General features: G+C 38.9%; 1 protein-coding gene across 3 annotated transcripts in view; it reads right to left on the bottom strand.

Annotated features, from left to right (window-relative positions):
• NELL1 (neural EGFL like 1) overlaps positions 1-25,396 on the bottom strand; it is a gene marked incomplete at both ends in the record, with an annotated part of 913,276 nt that overhangs the window by 741,771 nt on the left and 146,109 nt on the right. For all 3 annotated transcript variants that reach the window (XM_082626303.1, XM_082626304.1, XM_082626305.1), the window contains one exon: positions 5,485-5,581. In XM_082626303.1, the coding sequence (XP_082482429.1) occupies positions 5,485-5,581 (97 nt within the window). The remainder of the gene's footprint in view (positions 1-5,484; positions 5,582-25,396) is intronic.

The raw sequence follows: 25,396 nt of genomic DNA, 5'->3' as shown, positions 1-25,396 counted from the left end.
CCCACAACCCACCTCCGCAGGAAAATGATTGTCCAAGTCTGTAAACACCCGTTGTGTTTTCTGCCTGTATCAGGGATTTGGGCTCTTAGGCAAGGATTCCTTATATCTACAGAGAATCATACACTCATCAAGCTGGAATAGATAACAGGACAAACTATTCTCCCTGTCTTAATCATAAGTTCCCAACTAAAACAGAAGTCCCTAAAAGGCAGCAAAAGTGCCTGTCTTTACTACAGTATAGAGTTAAGCATATACAGAGCATTAAATACATAAGAAAGAGGGAGAAGGAATGCATGCTGTAAACCTACTAAGTGCCGGGTGCTTTTAATATATATATTCTTATACAATCTGCATTACCTTTACGAGAGACATCTTTGCACTTTACAAATAAGGCAGATTCATAGCTAGTGCATTTATTCATTCATATTAAGAGTACATCATCTGCCAACTGTGTACCTGATACTATTTGAAGCACTTGCTAAATAAAACAGACACAGTTCTGACCCTGGTAAATCTTAGAATCTAGATAATGTGACCAATAAGAAACAAGTAAGCCCCCCTATAAATTATTCAGGATCAGCTACCTAATTTGCAGAGTCCCTTGTTCAAAAATTATTGAAAACTTGAAGGTAGCAACAGCAGAGCCTTAAACCAATCATGGGGGCCTTTCTAAGTGCAGCACCCTGTGGGATTGTTTTCTTCACCCTGCTCAAACCTGCTGGTGAATTCTGGCAAATTTTTCATTTCAGTTGTACTTCCCAGCTGTGGAATATCTATTTAGTTCCTTTTTGTAATTTATCTTTATTGATATTCTCATTTGTGCATAAATAATTTTCTTCACTTCCTTAAGCTCTTTGTCCATGTTTTCCTTTAGCTCTTTGAACACATTTAGGATAGTTGTTTTCAAGTCTTCATCTAATGGGTCCAATATCTGGGCTTCCTCCAGAATGGCTTATGTCCATTTATTTTGTTTCTTTGAATGGCAATACCTTCCTAGTTTTTTGTTTGCCTTATGACTTTATTTGAACACTGGACAACTGAATATTGTAATGACTCTGAAGATCAGTCTCTCCCTTCCCCAGCGTTTCCTAGGGGTTTTTTTGTTTGTTCTTTTTTGTTTATTGTTGAATGCTGTAGTAATCCATTTGTTTAGTAACTTATCTGACTATTTTTATAGAGACTGTACTCCTTATTATGTCTGGTCACTAAAATCTCTGTTCTGGAACTTGGGTTCAGAAAGTTTTTAGACCAAGATTTCCTTGAATGCCAGGAGCTGGGAGAGGGGGAAAGTTGGGGGAGAGCATGCTATATGCTGGAGCCCTCATTTAACACTTAGCCATGCTTGCACTGATCCAAGGGATCAGCCCAAAGTGAGTGTTTAGGGTATTCTCAGGTCTTTTCTGAGCATGAATCTTGCTCTGGGCACGCATATAGCTTTCTAAATTCCTCATATACATGATTGCTTTTGAATGCCTTAAACTGCCCAAAGAATCTCTCTCCTCAGCTCTTCCTCCTATCTCTACATTGTCTAATATGTGTCAACTGTAATCTTTTGCCCCAGATTGTTTGGTAGCTTTGCAATATTTTCAAGAAATGTCCACCAATTTTTTTGGCCTGGGAGAATTCTGAGTTAGGTGAAATAGAGATAAGTGTCTTGCATCAGTCCTTCAGATAGTCCCAGACAGAGCAGACATACAAAATAATTTGTAGATAAGATTTGCTCTGTTCCCTCCAGAGCCAGGGACCATTTTCCCACACTGGAAACATGGGCTGACATCTTCAAGACTGCCGCTGAGCTGTAGCTGGTGTGGGGCGAGGGCAAGTAAAAATGCCATAAAGCTTTCCTGCTATTTTGATGGTGCCTTTTTCTTGATTCATAATTAGCTTGGTTGCTTCAAACATTTAATGTTTGCCAAAATTCTGACAAAGTTGTTTCTAACAGTTTCTGCTTGGTTTTTTTTTGATGTTTCTGTGGAAGTAAAGAAACTTGGAGCTGCCTACTCCACTGTTTCTTGACATCCAGCTACCTGTGTTCTAACAATCCCTCCTAGAGATTCAGATGCAGTCTAAAGCTGGAGGGACACTAAGCTAAAAAGACACTAAAGCAGAAGCTAATTATTGACTATATCTTATATTTTGTGAGATCTTTATAGAGACCAAGGTGAAACACTAATCTAGACCATCAACACACGTCACCTATGTCAGTGCACTCAAATTTGAGCCTTCAAATCTACAGATCAAAACCAGTGAGAGGGCTTCCCTGGTGGCGCAGTGGTTGAGAGTCCACCTGCCGATGCAGGGGACACGAGTTCATGCCCCGGTCCGGGAGGATCCCACATGCCACAGAGCGGCTGGGCCCGTGAGCTATGGCTGCTGAGCCTGCACGTCCGGAGCCTGTGCTCCGCAATGGGAGAGGCCACAACAGTGAGAGGCCCGCGTACCGCAAAAAAAAAAAAAAAAAAAAAAAAAAAACACCCAAGTTGGGCATTGAAGGAACACATTTCAACATAATAAAAGCCATATATGACAAGCCCACAGCTAATATCATACTCAACAGTGAATGGTTGAAAGCTCTTCTTCTAAGATCAGGAAAAAAGACAGGATGTCCACTCTCACCACTCTTAAGTCAACATAGTACTACAAGTCCTAGACAGAGCAATCAGGCATGAAAAAGAAAAATGATAGGTTTCCAAATTAGAAAGGAAGAAGTAAAAATGTCTTTGCTTGCAGATATGATCTTATACACAGAAAATCCTAAAGACTCCACCAAAAAACCTTTTATAACAAATCAGTGAAGTCAGTAAAGTTGCAGGGTACATAATCAAAATATATAAATCAGTTGCATTTACATACACTAACAACAAAATATCCAAAAAAGAAATAAAACAATTTCATTGACAATAGCAGCAAAAATAATAAAATACTTAGGGATAAATTTAACCAAGGAGATGAAAGATCTGTATACTGAAAACAACAAGACTTTGATTAAAAACTGAAGAAGAGGGCTTCCCTGGTGGCGCAGTGGTTGAGAATCCGCCTGCCGATGCAGGGGACGTGGGTTCGTGCCCCGGTCTGGGAAGATCCCACATGCCGCGGAGCGGCTGGGCCCGTGAGCCATGGCCGCTGAGCCTGAGCGTCCGGAGCCTGTGCTCCGCAACGGGAGAGGCCACAACAGTGAGAGGCCCACGTACCGCAAAAAAAAAAAAAAAAAAAACTGAAGAAGACACAAACAAATGGAAAGATATCCCATATGTTCATGGATCAGAAGAATTACCACTGTTAAAATCTCCACACTACCCAAAGCAATCTGTAGATTCAGTGCAATTCCTTTCAAAATTCAAATGGCATTTTTCACAGATATTGGAAAAAACCCTAAAATTTGTATAAAATCACAGAAGACCCCAAATAGCAAAAGTAATCCTGAGAAAGAACAACAAAGCTGGAGGCATCACACTTCTGGATTTCAAACTGTACTACAAAGCTATAGTAATCAAAACAGTATGATACTAGCAAAAAAAAAAAAAAAAAGACACATAGACCAATGGAACAGAATTGAAAACCCAAAAATAAATCCTTGCCTATACAGTCAACTAATATTTGCAAACCATATGCCTGATAAGGCATTAAAATCCAAAATATACAAAGAACTCATACAAAGCAATAGCAAGATAAAGTCTGATTTTACAATGGGCAGAGGAACTGAAGAGACATTTTTCCAAATAAGACATGCAAATAGCCAAAAAGTACATGAAAAGGTGCTCAGCATCACTAATCATCAAAAAATGCAAGTAAAAAACCATTATGAGATATTACATTATACCTTTTAAAATGCCTATCATCAAAAAGACAAGAGATAACAAGTGTTGGAGAGGATTAGAGAAAAGGGGAACCTTGTGCACTGTTGATAGAAATGTAAATTGGCACCACCACTATGGAAAGCAACATAGAGATTCCCCAAAAAGTTGAAAATAGAACAGCCATATGATCCAGCAAGCCCACTTCTGGGTGGCTTCCACATAATTTGGGGTATATATCCAAAGGAAATGAAATCACTACCTCATAGAGATATCTGCACCCCCATGTTCACTGTAGCATTATTCATAATAACCAAAATATGGAAACAACCTAAGTGTCTGTAAACAGATAAATGCATAAAGAAGATATGGTATGTCTATGTACACACACACACACACACGCACACACACACACGAGTGGAATATTACTCAACCACGAGAAAGAAAAAAATCCTGCCATTTGCAACATGGATGGACCTTGAGGGCATTATGCAAAGTGAAACTAATCAGACAGAGAGAAAAATAATGTATAATATCACTTATATGTGGAATCTAAAAACCTGACTCATAGAAACAGAGAGTAGAATGATGACTGCCAGGGTTTAGAGGGAGTGGGGGAAATGGGAAGATGTTGGTCAAAGAGTACCAGCTTCTAGTTATAATATGAATAAGTTCTGGGGATCTAATGTACAGCATGGTGATTATATTGTATTATATAATTGAAAGCTGCTAAGAGAGTAGACCTTAAATGTTCTCACCACAGAAAAGAAATGATAATTATATGATATGATGGAGATGTTAGCTAACATTATGGTAGAAATCATTTTGCAATATATTAAGTGTGTCGAACTGTTGTATACCTTAAACACACATAATGCTATATGTCATTGATATCTCAATAAAGTTGGAATAGAGAAATAGATTAAAAGAAAGAAAAGGAATAAACTTAAATATCTAACTTCCTGATATTGGCCTACATTCCTCTGGTTTTCACTTCCCTTCATGTATTTATCCTCTAAGGATATACCTTATTGTAAGTGCAATGACAAATCATAAAAGATTTCTGTTGTTTTATCCAGCATTTACAGGCATTTTGAAACAAGAGGATTTTTAAAATATCTAGTCTACCATACTGCCAGAAGCGAAATTCTGCCATTCTATTGAAGAACAAGACAATCTTTAAATTTCATGACGTTTTTAACTTTTTCAATTCACTTTATCACTGAATCCTCATGTTTCTATGAATGCAGTTATTGTATTGGGTTGGGCAAAAAGTGCGTTCAGGGTTTCTCCAAAACACCTTATGGGAAAACTCGAACGAACTTTTTGGCCAACCCAATATTACCCTGTTTATAGACAGGAAAACCAAAGCTCATGGAAGTTGAGTCGTTTCTTACTGCTTATCTAGACTAGACATCCACTCAAAACTGAATTAACAGGTTCTGACAATGAAAACCAATTTGAAAATTACCTTAAATCTCCCAGAAGTAGGGCAATAAGAAACATTTTGAGGATTATTTACATTCTGGATCATCCATATCTGGCAGTAGAGTGAAGTGTGTGACCTTGGGCAAGTCATTGAACTCTCTGTCTAGTCTCAAAACACCTATGTCAGAGAACTGTTGTGACAATTAAATGATTAAATTCACATCAAGCACATAGAAAAGCAAAAGTAGAAAGCAGTGCTTACTTTGAATAAACCATGCTTTTGGTTGCGCTGACCAAGCCATAAATTGCTTCCTGGGGGAAGGTTGGTCTCAGGAGGGTCTATCACACGTTCATAAATCCTATAAGGGCAAAGAACACAGTTACTAATAAAGAAGCTCAAAGCAGAACCAGAAGGTACATGCACACTGTTTGAAGTACTCATGGCATTAGCTGCTGGTATAGAGAGATGAAGCCAACATGCGGCACATTTTAGATGACAGGTAACATAAATAGAGATCTGTTTCCTGACAACACTTAGACACATTGTCTGGGCCCCTCCTGGCTTTCTATCTTTGCCCTTTTGGTAAGGGAAGAAGGAAAAGGGTAACATTTTTGAGTGTCTATTCCGCGCAATGAATTTCATACAAACTCTGTGCGTAAAGTGGTTTTGTCCATGTTGCAGGTGAGAAAGCTGAGGTTCGGGGACTGTAAATGGGTCAACCAAGACAGCCAGGGAACAGTAAAGTTGGGATGAGAATCTTCACCTGTCTGGCTGCAAAGCCCATGTACTCTCCTTTGTGCTCTACTACTCCCTGACTGCTTTATTCAGCTGCTACTCATTTCTACAGTAACCTCCTATCCCCCTCTAAATAACTGAGTAGCAGCTGCACACATGATAATGTGCCTAGTGTACAAAATCAAGTAACTGAAGTCATCACCCAATGAACATTTCTTTATGAGCATTTCTTTATGCTCCAAGCTCCATACAAGGCAACAGGAGACAGAGCAATAAACCAGACATACAAAGTCCCACCCTCATAGAGTAAAAGATAAAATTCTGTACATGAAGAAAACCTTCACATGATATAGAAAGACATATAACTAATACAGAGAAGGCAACAGTCCCAGGATCTTTGCAAGCACTGATAAAGCCTACTGAACGACTGAATTGTCTCAGTTGCTCTGCCCTCCCAAGCCCCACATTAGTCAGTTACAAATCTTGAAATTTAGAAACAGTCCCTGTAACCACCAGCTGATCACAGGCCTCCACCTCACCCCTGGCAAGTACTTTGCAGCACCTGAGGACTGAGAAGGGAAAGGAAGAGCTTGCCTAAGAACTGAACTTGTCTCCTTAGACGCTCAGAAGATTCTGAATGGGGTGAGATATAGGGACCATCTGTGAATTTCCATTCCTCATGATGGCCCTGTCCATTCCATTCATTCCTCTGTCCTTACTTGGAGCAGCCGTGGGGAGAATCATCCCCCAGGTAGGTCCAGAGGTCTAACAACTCATCAATCCTCCCAGCTGGGATGCAGCTGACTGCCTCCTGGCAGAGGGTGATGGATTCCTCCAGCAGCTCTCAGTAGGAAAGTGCGTAAGACCTGAAGGACTGTCCAGTTGTGTCAAAGCCAGTGAATGATTGCAAGGCCGTTGCAGCTGGGAACTATCACACTGCAGCCTTATATCTTAGCCACATCGTGCATTACTCTCCTATTCCCCACTGGAAACATGCTGTTTCCTAACAACACATGCAAAATATTCAACTGACAAAGATCTAAATATATCAGATCCCCCTCTATTAATTATCCTTCCATTATAAATGGAGGCTCAAAACATAATCAAGGAAAAATAAGTTTCCCTGAAAAAGATAGCCTGTGTTTTCTCCACAAAAATGCAACCTTTCTTTCTGTATGTTAGAAGGAAACATTTTAAATGAAACAACTTGTCAAAACTGCTTTAATACAAGAAGATGCTATATACTTCCTTAAAAAAGTTTTTTTCTAATATTAGTGAAAAACTAGAAACAAGCCAAATTTACAACAAAAGAGAAACACATACGTTACAGTAGTTCAGCTTGACAGAATTTACTACAGTCATTTAGAGTGATTAAATATGCAGGTTATGAAATATGGGAAAATATATACAAAATAATTTTCACCAGAGAAAAGTAGAATGCAAAATTATTTATGCACTATGGAGATAACGATGCAAAAATTATGTTCAACGCTGGTGAATTTCAGAGGAGGCCAGAGAGAAACGGAAATCGCTATTTAGGGCAAGAGGCAGAAGAATAATTTTCTAGGAGTTCATTTCACTAAAAAATTGAAAATGTTGTCAAACTATTTATCTTCACCTTCATTTTAAAACATTTGCATCTATCAGAGTGAGAGGAGCTTTCCATTCAAATGCTTTCTTTTTGGTTTTCAATATGCTAGAATGTGAGCTCCAATGAGCAAAGGAGGCCTTTATCTAATGTTTACTAAGTGCAGGATCCTGGACTGGATCTGGGGGCAGGAAAAAAGAAAATCTCATAAAGGACATTAGTAGAAAACTGGTGAAATTTGAATAGAAACCATAGATTACAAAATAGTATTGTATTGGTGTTCAATTTCCTGATTTTGAGAATTTGGATAGTGTTTATTTAAATGTCTTGTTCTTAGGAACTATGCACTGTAGTATTGAGGGGTAGAGGGTCATGAGGTTTGCAACTTACTCTCAAAGAGTTCAAAATAACAATGTGTATATACACAATATAAGTACATAGATATGTAAACACACATTATTACTTTGAGAGAAAGAGCAGAATCTGAGCAAAGAGTTTATGATTGTTTTTTGGACCATTCTCAATTTTTCTGTAGGATTAAAATTATATTAAGCTAAAAAGTTTTAAAAATAGAGTGAAAAAGCTAAAAAGGTCTATAATTGTGTAAATTAAAACTGCATACATGCAAAACTATTTTATCGATTAGCCAAAGATATACACAAACTTTAAGAGTCACATAAGGTATATGACAGCGTTTTCCTAAAGGAATGGGAATGGTTGGGGGGAGGGGAGTAAAAGGAAGGAAGGGAGGGAGGTGGGGAGAGGAGGAGAGGGGGAAAGCGAGGAAGGAAGGAAGGAAGGGAGGGAGGTGGGGAGAGGAGGAGAGGGGGAAAGCGAGGGAGGGAGGGAGGATTGCATGGATTAATGCTGATAATATCTCATAAACTAAGAAACAGGAATTATCACATCCCTAACCTCACCCTTGTACAGGGGGAGTTATGACACCAACATACCAGACAAAGACAATCAGAATCTTGGCAAAAGGGCTGCTGATCCCTGAGGTGGACTGGCTCAGGCAGATAAGCCGGTAGGGCACAATGATCTGTCACTTAAATCTAGTATTGCCCAAATCAACTGAAATGAAAAGTCAAAGCTAATACATGAACTCCTTGGTTTCCAGCGTGGTCAGGAAATCGAACACTGTATTCTGATATTCTACTATTCTGGTTAATGAGGTTTCCTTCCCATCAGGAAACATCTGACTGTCTACAATGTGTGCGACACTCTGCTGGCTATGGGGGCACACAGGCGAAGTTAGCACAGCCAAGTTCCTGCCCTCAGGTGAAATGCCTGAGCCAGACAGACAACACACCCACACACACCTTAAAATTCAGTGCAATAAGTACAAGGATCTACGGAAGCAGAGAAGAAAGAAAATATCGCATACATATAGCTGATTCACTTTGTTATACAGCAGAAACTAACACAACGTTGTAAAGCAATTATACTCCAATAAAGATATTAAAAAAAAAAAAAAGAAAGGGAAGACTTTCCAAAGAAGGGGACACTACAGCTGAGTTGTGAATGAAGAATAAAGTAGAGCTAACACACCCACATAACATCCAGCACTTACACAGTACCTACCGTGTGTCAAGCATTTGTACTAAGGACTTTCCTTATATTGATTTACTTAATCCTCACAATACCACCATCAGGCAGGTATTCTTGGCTTGGCAAGGTTAGATAACTTGTCCATGGTTAGGCAGCTGGTGAATGGCAGAGCTGGGATTTGAACCCAGATCCCAAGTCTGTGCTATTCACTCAAATAAGTAAAATTCCTAACTTGACTTACTTATCAGGAAGGGAAAGGGGAAACAAGATTACATGCCAAAGCACAAGGTCAGGACCCGTTAGCTCTCCCAGAACCCACTTTCTCTTCCTCCTTGCTACACTGCTACGTGGCTGCAACGTTTCCAGCCTCCTTCACCTCTAGGTGTGGCCATGGAATGTGAATGGAAGGGATCTGCACCACTGCTAGCCATGACCTAGCCCCAGAAAACCTCCCTCAAGCATCTTTCACATTGTTTCTTTCAGCTGACAAGAGAAGGCTCTAAGGGCTGAGAGGTGGGCAGAGCCACAAGATGGCAGGGCCTGGATTCCTAAATGATGATGTGGGAGGCCACCTGCCAGCCAGACACACCCAACCGGATGGCAACCCAACTGAGACAGAGAGGATGTTCCGTACTTGTGGCTAGTATTCTTTACCCTAACAAGTATACCCCAACGAAAAATAGAAAGGTGACTGCTATAGATTCACACCCGTAATGCCAAGAGATATCAGAGATCGTGTGGTATAGCAGAGACACATGAATTTGGGATAAAATAGATTTAGGTTCACATTCCAGTTGTGCATTCTACTAGCTATATGACCTTAATTAAGTTATTTAATTTCTCTGTACCTCAGCTTTCTCATTTACAAAACAGGGATGGACTTCCCTGGTGGCGCAGTGGTTAAGAATCCACCTGCCAGTGCAGGGGACACGGGTCCTAGCCCTGGTCCGGGAAGATCCCACATGTTGCGGAGCAACTAAGCCCATGTACCACAACTACTGAGCCTGTGATCTAGAGCCCACGAGCCACAACCACTGAGCCCACGTGCCACAACTACTGGAGCCCGTGCACCTAGAGCCTGTGCTCCGCAACAAGAGAAGCCACCGCAATGAGAAGCCTGCGCACGGCAACGAAGAGTAGCCCCCGCTCGCTGCAACTAGAGGAAGCCCGCGCACAGCAATGAAGACACAACGCAAGCAAAAATTTAAAAAATAAAAAACGGGGATGTTACTGCTGACTGAATGGGCTGTGGTGAGGCTTGAATGAAATAGTTTTAATGCCATTGGTACATAGTAGGTGCTGCCAGTCTGTAAAATTCACAGGTGTCTAAGGATGCAGAGCCACACAGGTCACATGATACATTTCAGCCCACTGGCTGCACCTCACATCAAATGAATCCACTGAGATGGGATTATCAGTATCTTAGGTGCCTGGCTTGTGCTTTGGGACACAGTTTAGGGGAATGACATCACTGTCACATGGGAGGGTGTGGGATTTCACTGTTACAATGCAAGAATTTAGTGTCTATTTTGTCATAAATTCCCACACTGAAAATTTTTAAATCCTAAATTTCTTTTCACCTTCTACAAATTTAAAAGCTAGAACAAGTGAATATGTAACAGGAACAAAACAAAGAAATTAACAGCATTAACCTCTGTTGCTGTTTAACCTGATTAGTTAGAGTGCACACTGACAACCTACTTAGATTCTAAACTTTGGATTAAAACAAAATTTTTGGACAAAGTACATTTTCTATGACATACCAAAATCCCAGTATTTTTACTATGTTAGTTTTAAAATGTCATTCATTAGCTTTTTTCAATTCTTTCAAGACGTAAGTCACAGACTTTTCTATGCAAATTAAGCAAACAACTTAATATCTTTTACATCCCTCCAAAATATGTAATTCTTTGACATTTACAAAAGCTTGACTTTTGTTGAAAGTTCATCATAAACTCACATTAGACAGGAGAAGGGCTCAGGAAAAAGGAAGAGGTATAAGAAATATTTTATAATATATTAGACTGTATGTTTGAACACACAATCACCAAACCAAGAACAACAACAACAAAATACATAGTTTTTATATGAGCAAAATATGACAAGACACTACTCCTAACACTTTTGCCTAATCCAGTACTAGGCACTTTCCTACTCCATTTGGGACCTTGATTGGATTTAGCCAATCCATATAAAAGGCTTCTGGGGAAACAAAAAATGTCAGCAGTAAGCCAAAGCCCTCTAAGTTCTTACTTCAGGCCGTCCTTATTTATCCTTTTTATATATATTATTTTTTATGTATTCTGACTGCCCTGTATTTTGGTTCCTTACTGATCTCTGAGACCCTGCCCGCTTGGATGGCCCATTTGGACACACTCTCTAGAACATCAGCATATGACTCTATAGCCTCCCACTAACCTTTGAAGTCTAAAATTCTGGTCCTGGCTGAACCTGCTTTCCCAGACCTCCCTGCCAAGGAAGGAGCAATTGGTCTTTCCTGGTACCCCTGGGTCCAGCACTTTCACACTCAAGTTGTGTCTGCACTTCCTGACTGCTACAACCACTGATTATCTGCTGAGTATGGAGGAAATAAAACCCTCGCAACATCCCTGCACCTGCTCACTTGTCTCCTGCACTAACACCTTCCCTGACCATTCTATATAAAGTAGCAACTAACCACTCATCACTTAGCTTGTTTTACCCTTATCAAAGCACATGACTCTCCACAGTTGGCTCTTTGCTGATGGATTGTCTCCTCCTACGAGAAGTAAGCATCTTGAAAGCGAGGACCTTGTCTATCTTTTTCATGTCAGTATCTCTACCATCTGGAAGAGAGCCTAGTCAAAGTAGGTGCCCACTCCATACACTGAATGAATGAATGAAGGCAGTATGTTCAGAATAAGAGGGCTACAGACAGTTATACAAGCCCTAAAGTATTATGGCTAAGACTTTATGATGTGCAATTCCCAAAAATGAATGACATAAACTAAGAAATCAGGCAGTTGAACTTGAGACTTTATGCAGATATTCCTGAGGAAAATGTAGTCAATGAAAATGAGTGACATGTGTAACTTTTTTCAAGTGTTTTCCTCCATCATCCCCAGCTCATGAGATTTACACAAGAAGCCCCCGCCCCCCCCCTCAAAAGAGAGCAAGATTAAAAAAAACCCTCTCACTGTTTTCCATCCAGAAAAGACATAGGGATAGCAAGTTTGAATCTGTCAGGCAGACAACTCACTAACAGGAAAGCCAGATATACGTATTTCAGAAAGAAATAGTCAAGAGAAATAGTCAGCAACTTGAAAATTAATCAGATCAAGCATAGTCCTTTTGATAAGTGCACAATTTACTGCTTAAGTTGATGGCATTATAATCAGCCCAAATTTATCATATTCCCATAGGCCATCTGACACAAATAATGCATTTACTCTATAACCATCTAAAATCTACCCTTTCTTTTGGCCAAAAAAAAGCCCAATTCCCATTTAGTCGTGTTTCTAGGCCTTGAACTCAAATGCGATGCTGGCTATTAAGATGTATTGGGAGAATGATGGGAAATTTGCATGCCATTACTATCTAATGGTAGTTTAAAGTGTAAGCAACTCATTTCTAATACAATAGCATGAAAAATTACACAACCAGTCAAACATAAAAACTGCTCAAGAGGAATGAACCCTGCAAAGAGTAACCGTCATGCTCCTCGTGAAAGTCAGCCACTGAATCAAGGGCTCCCATTAGGAATTTTCTTCACAAGGTACAACTTCTCTTTATTCATGACTTTAAGAATGCCCTCCCTAGCAAGCATCCCATCTGCTTAAAGACCAGTCAATATTCTATGAAGAACTAGATTTTCTGTTAACCGATAAAGCCCTCCGAGCTCATCACAAAGAAATGCAATGGTTCAACACTACATATGAAGGAATATTGGATTTTTATTTACCTGGGTGAAGAAAGGCCTCTGAAGGGACTCCACAGTACCTTTCCCAATTATACAGAAGAATGAATTTCCAATGTAAACCTTGTGAATTGACATGTATTATGCTGCTGTTCAATAAGACAAAATGAAGCCCAAATGAGACGCTAAATAAAGAGGTTTATCTGGGGCTTTGCCTAGAATTGAAAAAAAGTGTGCACATACTCCCTGAAGAGGAAAGTTACAATGACCTTCCTTTGCTAGATAGAGAGCCTCATCCTCACTGCCTTTAAGCCAGCACTAGTGAATATCAAGGTGTTCCTTAGAGAAAGTTCCCTATTAGAGAACACAAGACAACTCCCATTCTATCTCCCCTCACTAATACGGTGGCGGGGGAGCTTGCACAGGAGGCAATTCCCTCTTTTGAACTCAGGCTAAAGGGGACATCATGCAAGCTTCCCCCCTCAGCTTCATAGGGGAAATGTGAGAACACGAAGTTCTTGATCACCACTAGAAAAACAAAAGACACCTATGGTGACATTGGCATTGCTCTTGGCCCTGATGACTGTTCAGCATTCATTCCGTAGGTCATGGCAGTCTACAAAATAGTTCCTCAAAGCTTACTCACTGTGGCAAGAGTGTTTGCCAGCGATGTACACTGATGAGCTACCTGTTGAATTTCCGTGTCAGGTTGCTTGGCTGTTGGTAATTATTTGCTAACATGGAAGACACATCACACAGGGCTTGTACCAGAAGGACATGAAAGGAATACCCCAAAGGGGAGCTCTGTGGTCTCCTCCTACCAATTTGTTTAACAAAACCAATGACACTCAGCAAATGACAAGGGGGAAACGGCACCTCTGGCATTGTACAGGAGGTACAGACTGTAATCGGGGAGATGGATTATAGAGATGAATACAGTATGGCACCACGTGTAAGAATTGACTTCTAAACCAAATCCATGCAGATCTCCGGAGGGAGGACGGTAGCAGAGCTCAGCAGGTTTCTAAGCAGTTTCGTAGCCACCGTCAGCAGAGTAAATACAAATGCGAACTAAAAAGAGAAGGCAAAATTGAAATCTGGATGGAGATGCCTTTGTTGTGGTAAAAGAGAAGGCAGCAGTGTTCAAATGAGATTAGCAAAGAGACTTTGTCAGAGAAGGGTATGAATACCCTCCAAGAGAAAGAGAGGTCTTCCCAAGAAGATAAAGTCCTCATGTGACCTGCTTCATCCACGTAGAAAACACTTGCCAGATGCATGCTTTTTCTTGTCTGGCAATTAAATTTTACTCTTTTCTCTCTCCTCATCGGGGTCTCCATACCAACAGTACTTTCCTTTCTTAACCATATTTTATGCCCCAACTATCTCTCTCCTACAACTTCTTACTAACCCTTATGCTCTGCCTATCCCAAGCTCATGCTGACTGTGGATCAGGTCAGACAACCAGCTCTGTCAGATTTAGCATTGTTACCTATGATTCAACAGTGTAATAGCAGTGTGCTTATTGAATCTGCAGGAAAATACGGAGTTGGTATGATTGTTTCAATCATAATACATTTTAAGATAATACCACCAGGGTTAAAAGAGACATTAATAGGCAGAAATTAGGGCCAAATCAAATAAGATGAAATTTCACATCAAAAAAATGAAAGAGCCCACGCTTAGGGACTGTGCTTCTCAAAGACAGAATGTGAGATCTAAGGTTTAACAGAAATACATATTGAGAAAAAGTACACAGCTGTTTTGATCAACAGTAAGCTAAGATAAGGCTGCCAAAAAGAATGTTATCATCTTAAACTGTACCAGAAGAAGACAATTATCTCAGTCTAATCTGAGTCCATCTGTCTAGAGATAATCACATGTAGTTGTAGGAACTTCTCAGATGATAAACAGACACACTTTAGAAAGAACCAAGCAGGACTGTGAGGGCCTTGTGAGCCAAATCAAGTGATGAATGGTTGAAGGAACAGAGGATGTTCAGTCTGAAAAAGTAAAGATTAAGGGAAAGCAAGATAAAGCCTTCAAATATTTGGAGGACAGTCACGTGGGATTGGATTTGGTCTATGTAGCTAAAAGAGGTAAAACGTATACCAACAAGTGTAAGTTACAAGGAGGTATTTTTAGCTCAAGGTAAGAATTTTCTAGCAGTCAGTAAACACAGAGAGAAGGAACAGCCTTGGGAAGCAATGAACTACAGTCTCTGAAGGATGTCCTAGTAGATGATAGAAGACCACTTGGCAAGGACAGTAATCCTCAAACTCAGACAGAGAGACACAGCCTCAAAACTTTTAAGAGCTGCCCTTGATTATCTACTATATGCAAGAACTTTACAAACTTTATATTCCTTGAAATAACCCTAAAAGGCAGGCATGGCTATACTCAATTGATAGATGTTCACAGAAGTTAAATGATTTGCATGATACCATTCAATAAATGGCAAAGCCTAAATTCAAATCCAGATGTAAACTCGTGCTATGCCACATTGTCTTACAATCCTCTATTGATTTTGTTCTTAAAAAGTCAAATGTTCAACCAGTTGGTTACATAAACAGTGTGAGATACAGAAAGATCACTGGACTAAAGTCAGAAAACATCCGTTTGTGTCTTACCTTTACCATTGAAGCTTTGTGACTTGGGGCAAGTTACAAAACCTCTCTGGGCCCTCACAGTTTCTTCACTCACAAACTTAATAACAATACCTACTACATAGGTTTTCAATGAATATAAAACAGATAATCTCAATAAAAGTACATTTCAAATTCTAAAACGCTTTTCTAAAGTAAAACATTATTAATGTTATTAGGTAAGATCAATGCTTTCACCCTCACAGAACAATCCAGAAGGTACTTTAATTTGAAGTATTTTCAGAAAAAAGATACCAGAAGCCTCATCTAAGACACTTGGCTCAACTGGTTAGAAAACAGTATCCACTGTCAGCTTTACAATTTCTATAAAAGAGGAGTTTAGGGGCAGCAATGTGATAGGAAGGAGAGGAGAGTAAGAGCCTCCTAAATCACTCCCTTGGTGTAGCCACTGATAGCACATGAATCCAGTCATTAGTCCCATTTTTTTCCAGGAGTTCAGAAAATGTGCTGCACAAAGTGTTCAATTATACCCCAGACTAGCTGCCTCCAAAATATTTGCTGACACTCATGAGTGGGTGAAAATTTAGTGTAACCCCATTTCATTATTCATCTAAATGAAGATTTAAATTTAATGATAAATCAAAGGCCTGATGTTTATATAAAGCACACATCGGTAACTAGGACTGTTGGGGTCAGAAAGGACATTGAAGGTCTCTGATTCAACCTCCATCTGCTACTTGTTATATTAATATATAAAGATCCAAAAGCCATCTGTCATGCAGAGACCATATGGGACATCCTCACGTAATGCTTTAAAGCTTCCCAGAGCAAATGGATGTCTCCCCAAAGGCCTGAGACTGACCATTTCCAAACAACCCATGTGAAATATTTCAGGGTCTAGAAGCTATGATAAGGGACAAGGTAAATATTTCTCTCTCTCCATGAAGTCCTGATGCAACCACAGACCACCACCACCACCTGCAACATTGGCGTCCCCAAGAGTCAAGCAGAGATCTGTATTCTTTGACTTCTTCACTTTTTCAGGACCTTGGAAAGCACACATAAGGTAAGGTCTCTTGCCAAACATTAAGGGAGCCTAGTAAGCTTTCCAAAAATAAAGATTTCTACGCCCCTCATAAAATCAGATTTAACAGGTGCCAGCCTAGCCCAACTGTAAAAAAGAATCTCAGATGAAGACTTTATTTGGCAAAGTCTGTCCTCAAGAAGCAAAGTCGGGTTTGACCAGGATTTCCTCCTGCCCTGCTACAGTCAAGCTAGCCTATGACAGGAGCAGCTGGGACTCTGCTTAGGGCATCTCCAAGGTAGAGTGAGAGGCACAGGGGAACAATCTCCTACCTGAGGCCGTTTCTAGATATTTTTCTATTTAAATTAAAACAAACAAACAAACACGAGAGCAGCACAAAGAAAAGAATAAGTCCTTCAGCATCCCAACGTTTTGTGGTGCATATAAAAAAGTAAAAGGGTTCTCCTGACCGTGGCCCATTAATAGTTGTGTAGGTGATGGATGGAGGAACACAGGAACGGATAGAAAGACAATATATAGGCAGCCACTTGTAAATTTATTTGACAAGAGTAATATTATATCCCTGGGCTCCTGGAGCCTTCATTACAGTGTAGATAAATTATAGTTCTTTGTTCATTGTTGTTCATTTTCAAATAGTGGCAAATGCTAAGGTGAGCCGAGTATCTCCATTTACCCCCTCCAGATAGACTCTGCCTTGCTCTGTGCCAAAGAAGACTAAGAGGTTCCCTCTCCTTTTTGGTTCCAGTTGGTTTCAACCAATGGGAAATGCCAGCAGGAGGGCAGGAAGGGTTGAAGTTGGGGTACTAATTAATTCATATGGAAAAGACAGCACAGTGCTTGGCACACAGTACTAGCTACCTAAAGGTAGCTGCTCCTTTTTAAGAACAAAACTAGTGAGGAAGGCCCTTGACTACTAAGTGGTACTTTCACACCTCTCTCTCTCTCAGCTGCTGTCTATAGCCTTCCCAATATAAATGTGTCAATACAAACTTGATTGTTTTTTAATAATGTTTACTGAGAGGACAACTTTTGTGCCTTGACTTCTGCTTTGTATCAAGTTCACTGCATTACTCATTTAGTTTGGGCTCTTTCTTTTAAAAAGTAATCACTCTGTTGAAAGAAATTTTTAGGTCAGAAGTTCACGAAATCACCCAAGCAGAGCAAAGCAATTTAGATAAAATTTCCTGATCTGAAGGAAGACTTTTGTTATTGTGAGGCATTCAATAGTAACTGCCAGCTGTTTAATCAAAAAGTTATTGTTCATTGTGGAGGAAAAATTGGAGTTTGGAAAACAATGAGGCTACAACTCCAAGTTCAGAAAGCGTCTGAGGAAGTTTCAAATCCTTTTCAAACTCCCACTGATCATTTAAACTATAATGGCCCATTTCTGATAAGGCATTTCATGGATGATAATAAGAAAATCACTGAGACAACTGAGATCTCCCACTAATCTCTTTAATTATTCCCTTTCCTAGCGGCTCCTTCATGTTCAGATTACAGGGTATAAATTAAAGACCGTTTTAAGAGATGTCTCAGATAAGCCTATTATTAAGAACCCATAGGTGACTCCTTTAATTCCAAAACCAAAATGAATGATAAAAGAAAAATTAAGAAGGTGAGGGAATTATAAGGGGAAATTTTTGCATGTTAGAAAAAGAAGGATTTGAAGAAGGCTAATGGGAAAAGAAAAGATTCAAGAGTCAGAAGGACTCTGTTCTAAATTCTGGGCTTACCCGTTAAACTTGGGACGTGACCTTGGACAAATCACTTTATCTTCCTAGGATTATTTCCTCACCTTTTACATAAAGAAAATGATGCCTGCTCCTTTTACCTTTTTAAGGCTCTATATGACACTGTACAGTAACTGCTTTAAAAACTGATGCCCAATACTGATATGAAATGGCTTAAGTAATGCAGTGTTGAACCACCTGAATGCTTGTTGGTCTTTCAGATCCTCCCAAGGACCCAGCTACATCCCTTTCCTTATGTTTTGTGCATGAGATAATCTGGTAACCTTTTAATAATCTTGCCTTTTTTGATCAAGTTATTCAAATTGATTTCTGTCACTTACAACATAAGAATCTTAACGAACGTGAAAATGTAAAGGAAAATACACTTAATTGAAACAATTCTACACTCATATGAAGAACTACAGTAAGTCTTGGGATGCCCACTCAGCAGCGTATATGAAGATAAAAATCCTGATCTCACCACACCTTGGTGCCTACCTCATTTACATTCTGTGATGTAATCAGCAATTTATGAATTTGTGGGCAACTTGATAACAGTTCTTATTTGCTGTGGCATCCCCAGTACCTAGACCAGTGCTAGGCACAAAATGTATGCTTAACAACAATGGTTTCCATCTCATATATTTTTGCATTTGTGTCAGTCTGGATGCAACCATCTCTCTGTGCTTGTATGATTACCCAATAGGTGAACTGGCTTGGCTCCCTCTGTCTCTTAAATGGATTAACTGCCAACATACTTTTTTAATACTACTAGGTTGATGGAAAAGCTGAAATGCAAATTTTCAATCGAAAGAGGATATTTAGAATAACAGAAGGATTACTCAAGTAAACCCCATGCTACTTTTCCAAACATAAATAAAAATTTATATGCACATTCCCCTAGTCCCTTTAACCTTTCCCTCATCTTTTCATATAGATCTCAGAAACAACCCTCTCAGTAACACATAACTGACTAGACATTACTGAGCATTTAATACGAATACTCAAGAAACACCCATTAAGTTAAGGAATGAATAAATGAATTGCTTGATGAAATCTAAGGCCTTAGGAGCCTCTCTAATTCACAGAGACGCCAGCCACACTGAACTACTGATATTTGCGAGTCCTAAAAGTTTCATGCACTCTCTTGCTTCCAACCTTTGTACACTCTGGTCCCCTGGTTCAAGACACCTTTCTAGCACTTATCTGGCTGTATCACACACCAAGACCCAACTCTGTTGTCAAAGTGGGAAGCTTTTCTCATACTATCTTTCTCAAGTTTTATTGAAAATGCTACTTTTGTCCTCATTTGTATGCTGCTGTCAGAGTGTCTGATGCCAACCTGAATTTCTTTCCTTTGTAAATGACATGGCCTTTCTGCTTTGAAGTCATGAGAATATTTTTATATAAAATTTAATACCCTTACTAGGATACCTCAGAGTTGACTTTACAGGTCAATTTTCCCAAATTCATGATGGTTCCGCTCAGTAGTATGTAGATCTGGACTTCCTTTGGTTTTCTTACATTGTACTTTTTAACGGCTTTATTGAGATATAATTCACCTACAATATAACTTATTTAAAGTATATACTTAATGCTTTGGGATATATTCTGTTCTTAATGTTTTAAACTTTACATAACAATTTTAGCCATTTTAACCATTTGTAAGTGTACAATTCAGGGGCATTAATTACATTCACAATGATGTACAACTACCACCACCATCTTTTACCAAAACTTTTCATCACTCCAAACAGAGACTCTGTAACCATTAAGCAATAACTCTTTATGCTCCCACCCCTCAGCCCCTGTTAACCTCTACTTTCCTAGGATTTGACTATCCTAGATACTTCATATAAGGAGAATAATATTTGGCCTTTTGTGCCTGGCTTGTACTTGGCATAATGTTTTCAAGGCTCATTTATGCTGTAGGATGTACCAGAACTATATTCCTTTTTACAGCTGAATAATATTCCACTGCATGTACAGACCACATTTTGTTTATCCATCTGCTGATGGACACTTGAGTTGTTTCTGACTTTTGCCATTGTGAAAAATACTAAAATAAACATTGGCATGCACATATCTATTCAAAGCTCTGTTTTCAGTTCCTTTGGATATGTACCTGGGAGTGTAACTGCTAAGTGATATGGTAACTTATATTTAGCTTTTTGAGGAGCCACCAAACTACTCCGCAGCTGCTGTACTATTTTACATTGTATAAGGGGTCCAATTTCTCCACATCCTCACCAGTTATTTTCTTTTTAATTATAGCCTTCATATTAGTATTAAGTGGTATCTCACTGTGCTTTTTATCTGACTAAGCAAGTTGAGCATCTTTTCATGTGCTTATTGACCATTTCTGTATCTTCCTTGGAGAAATGTCTATTAAAATCCTTTGCCCATTTTTTTAACATCTTTATTGAAGTATAATTGCTTTACAATGGTGTGTTACTTTTTGCTTTATAACAGAGTGAATCACTTATACATATACATATGTTCCCATATCTCTTCCCTCTTGCATCTCCCTCCCTCCCACCCTCCCTATCCCACCCCTCTAGGTGGTCACAAAGCACCCAGTTGATCTCCCTGTGCTATGCGGCTGCTTCCCACTAGCTATCTATTTGACGTTTGGTAGTGTATATATATCCATGCCACTCTCACTTTGTCACAGCTTACCCATCCACCTCCCCATATCCTCAAGTCCATTCTCTAGTAGGTCTGCGTCTTTATTCCTATCTTGCCCCTAGGTTCTTCATGACCAATTTTTTTCTTAGATTCCATATATATGTGTTAGCATACGTATTTGTTTTTCTCTTTCTGACTTACTTCACTCTGTATGACAGACTCTAGGTCCATCCACCTCACTACAAATAACTTAATTTCATTTCTTTTTATGGCTGAGTAATATTCCATTGTATATATGTGCCACATCTTCTTTATCCATTCATCTGTTGATGGACACTTAGGTTGCTTCCATGTCCTGGCTATTGTAAATAGAGCTGCAGTGAACATTTTGGTACATGGCTCTTTTTGAATTATAGTTTTCTCAGGGTAATGCCCAGTAGTGGGATTGCTGAGTCGTATGGTAGTTTTATTTTTAGTTTTTTAAGGAATCTCCATACTGTTCTCCATAGTGACTGTATCAATTTACATTCCCACCAACAGTGCAAAAGGGTTCCCTTTTCTCCACACCCTCTCCAGCATTTATTGTTTCTAGATTTTTTGATGATGGCCATTCTGACCGGTATGAGATGATATCTCATTGTAGTTTTGATTTGCATTTCTCTAATGATTAATGATGTTGAGCATTCTTTCATGTGTTTGTTGGCAATCTGTATATCTTCTTTGGAGAAATGTCTATTTAGGTCTTCTGCCCATTTTTGGATTGGGTTGTTTGTTTTTTTGTTATTGAGCTGCTTGTAAATTTTGGAGATTAATCCTTTGTCAGTTGCTTCATTTGCAAATATTTTCTCCCATTCTGAGGGTTGCCTTTTCGTCTTGTTTATGGTTTCCTTTGCTGTGCAAAAGCTTTGAAGTTTCATTAGGTCCCATTTGTTTGTGTTTTTATTCCCGTTTCTCTAGGAGGTGGGTCAAAAAGGGTCTTACTGTGATTTATGTCATAGAGTGTTCTGCCTATGTTTTCCTCTAAGAGTTTGATAGTTTCTGGCCTTACATTTAAGTCTTTAATCCATTTTGAGCTTATTTTTGTGTATGGTGTTAGGGAATGATCTAATCTCCAACTTTTACATGTCCCTGTCCAGTTTTCCCAGCACCACTTATTGAAGAGGCTGTCTTTTCTCCACTGTATATTCTTGCCTCCTTTATCAAAAATAAGGTGACCATATGTGCGTGGGTTTATCTCTGCCTTTGCCCATTTTAGAATTGGGTTGTTTGTTGTTGAGTTGTAGGAGTTCTTTATTCTGGACATTAATCCCTTACCAGGTATATATAATTTGCAAATATCTTCTCCTATTCTGTGGGCTTTATTTCTCTTGGATACTCCTTTAGATGCACAAAAGTTTTTGATATTGATGAAGTCCAATTTACCCTTTTTTTTATTGCCTGTACTTTTGGTATCACGAAATCATTGCCAAATTCAACTTCTTAAAGATTTTTCCCCATGTCTTCTAAGAGTTTTATAGTTTTAGCTCCTACATTTAGGCCTTTGATCCATTTTGAGTTAATTTTTACATGTAGTGAAAGGTAAGGGTACAACTTCATTTTTTTTTTGCAAGTGGATATTGTTTTACAGTACCATATCTTGAAAAACTGTTTTTTTCCCACTGAATGACATTGGTGACCCTGTTTTGAAAATCAACTGACCACATATGTGAGGGTCTCTTTCTGGATTTTCTATTTATTTCATTGGTCCATATGTCTATCCTATGCCAACACCACACTGTTTTGATTATTCTAAGTTATATAGTAAGTTTTTTCATTTTTGTTTTTGTTTTTGCAGTACACGGGCCTCTCACTGTTGTGGCCTCTCCTGTTGCAGAGCACAGGCTCCGGACATGCAGGCTCAGCGGCCATGGCTCACGGGCCCAGCCGCTTCGCGGCATGTGGGATCTTCCCGGACCGGGGCACGAACCCATGTCCCTTGCATCGGCAGGCGGACTCTCAACCACTGCGCCACCAGGGAAGCCCTATATAGTAAGTTTTGAAATCGAAAACTGAGTCCTCCAAATTAGTCCTTTTTCAAGATTATTTTGCCTATCTTGCATTGTAATTTTAAATATTAGTTCCATTTGATTACTTTATTTTTCTTCTTCAGGTACTTCAATTATATATATATGTTGGATTATCTTTACCTATTTTCTTTATTGACGATTTTCTTTCCAGGTATTTTTATTCTTTTTTTTTTAATTATTCACAGTATTTATTCTATAAGGTTGCTGCAAATGCAGAACAAATACTGAATCATTATCCCAAAGGAAATACAGAGTTAGGTTCCTGTGAGCCTCAGATCACAGCATTTTCATTAATCAATGCATAACCTTGTTTTACGTGTGTTTCAGTTTAAAGACACCTTATTTAATCTATATTTTTTGATTTATTAACATTGAACTTAACAGCAATAGCATTATAAGTCACTCCTAAATAAAGCTTATCTAACACATGCATTTTCTGTTAAGGATGATTTTACTGTTTATTTTTATTTATTTAATACTCATTTTCTTATTTTAATGCCTTTCTTCAATGGCCCCTGTAGTTCTTTTTATTCTCTGTTGGGGTTCTTGTCATTTGTTCTTTATTTCTAAAATAATAATGTTTATTTCATTTCTTTCCTGCATTCAGTCATTCATGTTTTATATATTCCTGCTTTTTTTATATTTCCACTCTGAGTTTCTGAATTTCTGATTAAGAGTGGGTTTCATATCTCTAAAAGTTTGTTAAAGTATATTTGACTCTGGCTGGAATACTGTATTACAGTTTTTTCTACTTTGGTTTTTTAAAAGAATTTGCATCAGCTGACATATTTTCTCATTTTTAATAGTTTTGTACACAAGTTTCTGCTCTTTTATGTTCATTTTGTAAAGACTTATTTTCAGGTACATTGAAGTTTATGGTACTTTCTGCCTCCATTTATGCTAACAATGTCAGTATGTATACATTTATATTCTCTCCTTGTTGACCTATAAGTGTTTTCAGAAAGAATGTGAAGAGATTCAGATTTGGGCAACCACCATTTTCCTGGAACAATCCAGACATGAGGGAAACTTTTCTATATCCTCCCTGTGACACGCCCCCCCCCACCACAAGCTAGATTAATAGCACCATCTCTGTATTCTTTTTTTTTTAATTTTTTGTTTCTTTTATCATCTCTGTATTGTTAAGCATCCTTTACTGCACTATGGTGGAACCTACCACATTGTTACAGGAATTGATTTACTTTTCCAACTATACCCTGGGATACTTAGAAATTATAGCTTTTCTTCAATATAGGTGGTTATGACTTTATTCCTAACTATATTAACTGGATTTATAACATGAGTCTGCTGCTTACCAGCAATATAACCCTGAGCATATAAGTTACTTCACCACTGTATTCTAGTTTTCTCATCTGGTTTAGGAAGTTTGAGGACTGACATGATCTTATTTAAATGGATTACTCTGGTTGATGAGTTGAGAATAGACTAGGAATAGGGACATAGCAAAGGTGGAATCAGGGAAAACTACTTATTGCAGACTATGGCAACAGTACAGGTTGCAGATGAAACAGTAGAGATGAGAGATGGTAACAGTTTGGACCAGACTCTACAGAGGTGGTGAAAAGTGGTCAGAGTCTAGATACACTATGAATATAAAATTAACAGAATTTGCTGATAAATTACATTTACAGTGTGAGGGAAAATTTAAGGACTAAAAGATAATTCCAAGTTTTGGGAGGCCCAGTAACCCAGGGAAGAATAATTTTCAAGGAGAGAGTGACCAATAACATCAAGTGCAGCTGATCAGTCACATAAGATGAAGATGGATAATTGACCTTGGAATTGACAATGTGGAGGTCCTTTGGTGACTTTAATAAGAGTATCTTTGGTATGATTATAGGGATCAAACCTGACTAGGATGGATTCAAAAGAAAAAGGGAGAGGAAGAAGTGAACAGTGTTTACTAGCTCTACTGGAGATTTATACTGTAAAGAGAACCAGAGAAATGGCGAGAGAGGGATATGGGATTGAGGAAAGATTTTTATTTATATATGATAGGTTTGTACAATGTATTTATATTGCTTGTGATAGTCCTGTTGAGAGGAAATACTGATGATGCAGGACTGAATGAAATGGGACAAGTGATGTCCTGCACAGGGAGGGGGATGGCCCTAAATAGGAGCATGGAGAGCATGCATAGCAATGGGAAATGCAGAGGCCATGGTCCAGAAGCAGGCAGGCTGTGGAGGTAGGAGTCAGTAAAGTTCTGACTGTTTCTATTTTCTGGGTGAGGCAGGAAGAAAGTTTATCCACTGAGTGTGGGGGAGAGGAGTAAGTGTTGAAGGTGTAAGGAGAGAGGAGATATGGAATA

This window comes from Mesoplodon mirus, assembly GCF_964341445.2.
Source record: "Mesoplodon mirus genome assembly, chromosome: 7".
Lineage (NCBI taxonomy): Eukaryota > Metazoa > Chordata > Mammalia > Artiodactyla > Ziphiidae > Mesoplodon > Mesoplodon mirus.
This window is presented reverse-complemented; position numbering and strand designations above follow the sequence as displayed.